This window comes from Vipera berus, assembly GCF_964194415.1.
Source record: "Vipera berus genome assembly, chromosome: 1".
NCBI lineage: Eukaryota > Metazoa > Chordata > Lepidosauria > Squamata > Viperidae > Vipera > Vipera berus.
Window position 1 is genome coordinate 161,626,117 of NC_138202.1, and position 6,385 is coordinate 161,632,501.

Consider the following 6,385-nt stretch of genomic DNA (forward strand, 5'->3'; position numbering starts at 1 on the left):
TTGCCATTGGAGGATCAGTTTAGGAAAGCAGGAATCGTTTTTTAAACAAATTAGACCTCTCTCAGACTTACCAGACGTAGCAATTTAGAGCAAGAAAAAGCTATAAGTCTTCGGGTTGAGCTGAGCTGAATTTAAACTTCCGAGGGTTAATCCAAGTCCATGTGTACTGATTTCAAAAGGTTACTAGCTAATCTGGTGGGTTCTGGTTGGAAATATGGACATCTTAAATCCCTTCCAAGTTGCCTTTTTCTTACATGTGCTTGAAAGACTGACTATTTTTAGCATGATGTGGAAGGGAAGGATTGTTACCATAACATCACGCATAGGCAGGGAAATGAAGGTTGCAGTCAGGATTTTAAGTTAAAAATCAAGTTCAAAAGGGAAGAGTATAATATGAAAACACAAACAAATGTGAAAAATTCACCACCATGTTAAATTAGCTCGACTTCATAGTGTCTTTAAATTATTTTTATATTTTCCTCTTAAGACATTTGGTTAAGAAAAATACCTAATAATGTATATATGCTTGCTAATAGAGGACAACACTGAAATTCACTCTTATCTATTTTGCAATCTCTAAAAATGCCCAACCAAGGCACATACAATAATACTTTATCTTACAATACTGATTATAAAATTGATTGGTAATTTTGTAACAAATGCACACTTTGCTCTAAATTTTGGATTAGATAAATAATAATCATACAAGGAAAATGAGCACAGATGTTTTTTTCTTATTAATGGAGATTAAAAGACAATAGAGTTAACTTCCTAATTTTGTAGAAAAAAACTGATAAAAGATGGCATTTTATTCGGAAAGCCATTTTAGGTTGTTTTTTGTTTTGCCACTAGAGGGCGATATCGCTCTATTCTCTTATAATTTCCCGGCTTTGTCCAACAGAATAATTGTTTAAAAAAATATGTATACAGTCTGTTTGGAAATAAACAGAAAAGAAGAAAATACATGGATTTTATTTATTTTTTTCATCAGCATAAGTGAACATGACTGTTCTTTAGTATGTTTTAATTAATGATGGAGTAAAATAAGCAATTCAGTATTTCTAAACTACTTATATCAAAGGAAGTTAATTATTAAAGATTGCATATGTGTAAATGAAAAATACGAATTTCCAGGCCATTCTTTTGTATTTAAAGCACAAGTCAGGAAATTAAGTGAGACCTACAGAAATGTGTACATTGTTTATTTTTATTTTATCAAGAGGTTAATGTTGATTTTATGGAAAGAAAACAGAGCTTGTAGAGGATTTGCCACCCAAGGGGCCTCAAAGTGCACTTAGGGACATTTTATTAATTAAACTTGTACCACTGCCTCAGTCCCAGAGGCAACCTACAGTGGCTTACATATTAAATTTATAATGGCAAGCAAAAACCATGGCACCCAGTTAATCATGTGTGAAAGAGAGAGGGAGGGAGAGAGAGAGAGGAAGCAAAACCTGGTATCAATTTTTGTAATCTTTTGTTCTTCCATTCTGCTTTCAAATGCAGCAGCTATAATATTCAGTTAAAGCTCTCAGCAGATGGCAGCACTTGGGCGAGCCCAAATTTAGCAGGGACACAACTTGGAAGGAACACCATCAGGAAAGCTCAAGCAGAGACCCGGCAGGGGTAGGCCTGGGAGTCCCAGAAGAAAGCAATTGGTAAACCACTCCTGTCTGCTGCTAAGAGCACTGCTCCAATGTGTCCTTGAAGTGACAGAGCCCAGCTTGACGTCTTTCTTTCCTGGAAATACACAGGGTGCCTGGAAGACAACTAAGGCCTTCTTTTTAAGTCTCTCTGTGTGAGAATGGACAAAAAAAAAAGCCTCGAGACAGTCCAAAATCTGTGCTGGTATGCTGCCGATATTGTAGCATGTAATACTCTTGCTGTAAGAGAGTTCGGAATAAAAACACAGACACAGTTACATACCTTAAAAAGAGACCCTTTATCTGAAAGCACAGCCCAGGACAATGAGTGGCTAATCCAGAGAAACAGCATTTCTATGTTACGGTGGCTCAGATCTTCCCCCACTTCCACCACCACCCCCTCACCCCAAAGAAGACCTACATGATAGAGCCTTACAAGGTGATGGAGCTCTTTTAAGGACCCCGCTGGGTTGGGGCTTGCTCAGTGTGCAGGCTGAGTGTCTGCTGCCTGCCAGCCTTCCAAATCCAGGATTTGACACTCTGGCCGGGAGGGCGCTAAAAGAAATGCCCACTGCAGGGTCCAGTTTCCTTGCCTGGGCACCGCACCTTTTCCACCGAGCGAGGGCTGGGGAGTTGCCGGCCCTGACAGTTTAAGGAGGGATTAGAAAGACTTCTCTGATCTTTCTCTCGCCCGAGTCACACCACTCCCTGCCTGCGTGGCTGCCGGGACGTTCCCCCCCCCAAGACCCTCGGTCCGACTCAAGAGCAACGCCCGGGCTCCAGAAACACGCTTTGGCCGAAGACAACCCCCCCCCCGTCCTCCCCTGTGCTTTGGAAAGGAAGAGACGGGCCGTGCGGGACGGCGGGGTTGGGTCGTTCCCGGACTTCGTCTCTCCTCTCCCGGGGAAACATTCCCACCCCCCACCCCCCAGCTCTGCAGCGCGCCCCTTCCGGGATGCCGTTCGCTTGCTTGGCTGGGCAAACGACGCCCTTCGAGGGGAAATTGTGGAAAGCGTATTCATGGGCATGATTGCCATTAAGGGGCCAATGAACCCGGGAGCCGCAGCGCTGCGTCAAGGGGAAATGGGCATCTCATTTGCCCGCGGCCTACCCGCCGCATCCGCCGTCCTCGCTCTCCTCTCCTCCCCCGCTCGGCCGGCTTGGGTTTTCTGCGCCTTGGCCTCGAGCTTGCCTCCTCCGACCCACGCTACCCTAGCAGCCCCGCTCGGCCGAGATAACACAGGCCCGACCGAGCAAATACATTTAAAGGGCGACTAATGTGACCTCGACGGCAGCGGTCGCGGGATATCGTAAGTCCCTCCCCCGGGCCCTCACTGTCGCCCTGGTCCCTTTTTGGTGTTCTTGCGCCTTTGGGACCCCGCTTGCAGAAGACCCGACGGCCGGGGAATTGCATCCGCCTCCTCTAATCGCTGACGCTTTGGTGTTTTTGTTTTGTTTTGTTTTGGGAAGGCTCGGCAAGGCCGTTTGATCCGAAAGCAGAAGCCCTCTTCCCTGTCCAGGCTGGCCGCCACTTTGCACGTGTTCAGAGACGCGGCTTCTTGAAGACACGATTTCTTTCAACGTCGAGTGGCTAGATCCTAGATCGCGACGATCACAGCGCACCGTGACCGATTTCTCCCCCAGCACTACCCTTCCGTAGCCAGTCCCAAAGGCTGTCTCCCTAGGAGTCCAAAGGGCCTTCTCCACTCGATCGGTTCTCCTCCTCCTCCCCCGCCGGAGATCCTCGGCGTAGTCCTTGCTCTGCCTTCCCCTCCAGCCCCTCGAGCGCTCTGCGTTATCTGCCCTTGATCTCTCTCCGCTCTCGCTTTTTGCGCTCAGGCGTCGCAGCAGAAAACCCGGCGCTTACCAACGGGGGGCGGGTGTGTGTGTGTGTGGAGGGCGCGCAGAGAGTAGAGGCTGCCTTGCCAGGGGCATCGAGGGGGCTACTTTAGGAAGTAGGGCAGGCGGGCTCGGATCTCCCCCCCGTCCCTCTCCACACTTAGGTTTGGGACTTGGTTTTGGCCTGCGGAGGTCGAGCGCGCCAAGCCAAGCCAAGCCAAGCCGCTCTCCTGCCTTGCCCTGAACTCTGGCCCCTGTGAGTGAGTGTGTGGCGGCGGGACGGCTGGTGTGTGCCTAATAGGAAATAGTAAAAGCAGTGAGGCAGGTCAGTCGGCCAGCGATTACGGCCCGGCTCTGTTCCACGAAGCCAGCGCCTCCGCAAAGGCAGCCGCCGGAGCAGCCCGGCCGAGCAGCTGGGTTATTCGGGCGGCGGCTGCGCAGGCCTCGGTGGCGGCGGCGGCGGCGGCAGGCGGGCTCTGCTGCTGTTGCTGCCCTCCTTGACTTGCTGCTGCTGCTGCTGCTGCTGCGGCTGGCGGCGCCTCCGCTCGCCCCCCGCCCTCCGATGAGCTCCTACTTTGTCAATCCGCTGTACTCCAAGTACAAGGCGGCGGCGGCAGGAGGGGGGGAGCCGCCCATCAATCCCGCTTACTACGACTGTCACTTTGCGCCCGCCGCCGCCGCCGCCGCCCTGCTCTACGGGAACAGCGCCGCCGCCGCCGCGGCCGCCGCCGCCGCCGCGGCCGCCGCCTCAGGCTACCCCCCTGCGCCGCCGGCTCCTGGGCCCGGCCCGGCCGTCAGCGGCGCGGACTACTTCCACCCTTCTCCCCACGCTCCTCTGCCTCCTCCCCACTCGCAGCAACAGCAGCACCTGGCCGGGGGGAGCCCCTCGGCTTACCAGCCTCCCCCGCCTCCTCTGCAAGCCCCCTGCTCCGGCCTGCCTTGTTCGGCGGAGCCCACCAAGTTTTACGGATACGATCACTTGCAGCGACCGACGATTTTTACGACACACCAAGAGGCCGAGCTGCTTCAGTATCCCGACTGTAAATCGTCCTGTGCTGCTAATATTGGCGAGGAACCAAGGCCCTTAAATCAGAGCGCGTCTCCTTCTCCCGTGTTTCCCTGGATGAGACCACAAGGTTGGACCCAAACTGATTGCCTTTATTCTTCCCGTTCGTTTTCTCGGCGGCGGTGAACTAACTTCTTTATTCCTCCTTTCCTTTCCTTTCCTTTCCTTTCCTTTCCTTTCCTTTCCTTTCCTTTCCTTTCCTTTCCTTTCCTTTCCTTTCCTTTCCTTTCCTTTTTTCTCACTTTCTTTCTTCTCTCTCTCCTTTGTCTCCTTTCTTTCTTTCTTTCTTTCTTTCTTTCTTTCTTTCTTTCTTTCTTTCTTTCTTTCTTTCTACTTTTTTCTCTTTCTTTTCTTTTCTTCCCCTCTTAAATTAAGCTGCCAGTTATTTCCACCAATCCCCTTTTTCTTTCGTTCATTTTCCTTTGGCAGTTACATTATACTGTTGTTTATAGTGATAATTCCTTGTTAACAAGACACTTTGGTTTCTGACAATCTAAGGATTTCTTAAAACGCCCAAACCCACAAATTATTTGACTTGTGGCATTAAACCGATATTTTGAAAGAAACAGGAACAAACCGGATAATATTTCACATTTTATTCCGAGTGTTACTGCGTTTGGATCACGTAGGGTACACTCAGAGTATTTGGATTTATGGCCAGTTAATTCACTTCGTTAGTTGTAACTGAGGAAGAGATTTGAATAAATAGCCAGAGCTCACGCTTTGGGCATTGGAAAATAATTTGTTCAACATACTTTACTCTCCGGGACAGGAAAGCTAAAAGCGCCGGGGCTGCGAGCCAAGCCGTTGCTTTTCGTTGTTTTGTTTCCTGGTTTATTGTTTTTCTTTTTCCCTTTTGTAAAGAAACGCTCGCTGTGGTTTTTGTCTCCAACAGCAGCTCCCGGGAGGCGGAGAGGGAGGCAAACCTACAGCCGTTTCCAAACTTTGGAGCTCGAAAAGGAGTTCCTGTTTAACCCTTACTTGACCAGGAAGAGAAGGATCGAGGTCTCCCACGCGCTAGGACTGACCGAGCGGCAGGTCAAGATCTGGTTCCAGAACCGGAGGATGAAATGGAAAAAGGAGAACAACAAGGACAAGTTCCCTGCCACTCAGCAAGAGGGGAAGGAAGGAGAGGTCAAACAGGAAGCCGACAGAGACCTCGAAGGACAAGCCTCGGCCCTGGCAAATTAAGCTCTTCCTCCTCCTCCTCCTCCTCTTCTTCCTTCTGCTGCTGGGAACCTTGGCCAAAGACTTTGGGGCATCAAGGGATGGACAGGCAGGCCGGGTGCTTGTCTTGATCTCTGCCACATCCACCACGATTGGACTACTCTCTTGGCACCTTTTGTTTTCTTTGAAACTACCTTCTGACATTTCTGGGCTAGATGAGAGATAGGCTTTTGTTACTGCACTGGGCGCCTTAGCTCGATTCCCATATGGCAACTGCTGCACTTTCTACATTTGTTATTGTCCTTCCTTCCTTCCTTCCTTCCTTCCTTCCTTCCTTCCTTCCTTCCTTCCTTCCTTCCTTCCTTCCTTCCTTCCTTCCTTCCTTCCTTCCTTCCACTTCTCCTTGGACTTTGATACTAAAAAAGCTAGTAGTTTTTTTACCTGCAGATTTTTACTAGGGATTTCTTCCTTTCTTTCTCTCTCTCCAAGGGCGGAGAACGTCCGGCCTCTCCTGTTACTTTAAGAATCAAACAAGCTAAGTGCACTTCTTTAGCTCGCTTAAAATTGTTCAATTCCCCCCCCCTTCTTTCTCCTAAATTAAGTTAATTAAGAAAGGAAATAATTTCTGGACCGATGAGGGACGTAAGAAAATATTTTAATTAAACACTGA

At 49.3% G+C, this 6,385-nt stretch overlaps 1 protein-coding gene across 1 annotated transcript; it reads left to right on the forward strand.

Annotated features, from left to right (window-relative positions):
• Nucleotides 1-4,044: 4,044 nt before the first annotated feature.
• Nucleotides 4,045-5,739, forward strand: LOC308660815 (homeobox protein Hox-D8-like; the record flags this gene model as incomplete). The annotated part of the gene is made up of 2 exons (XM_081315427.1): nt 4,045-4,618; nt 5,444-5,739. The coding sequence occupies 2 exons, from the start codon at nt 4,045-4,047 to the stop codon at nt 5,737-5,739; spliced, it is 870 nt and encodes a 289-aa protein (XP_081171553.1).
• Nucleotides 5,740-6,385: the final 646 nt, after the last annotated feature.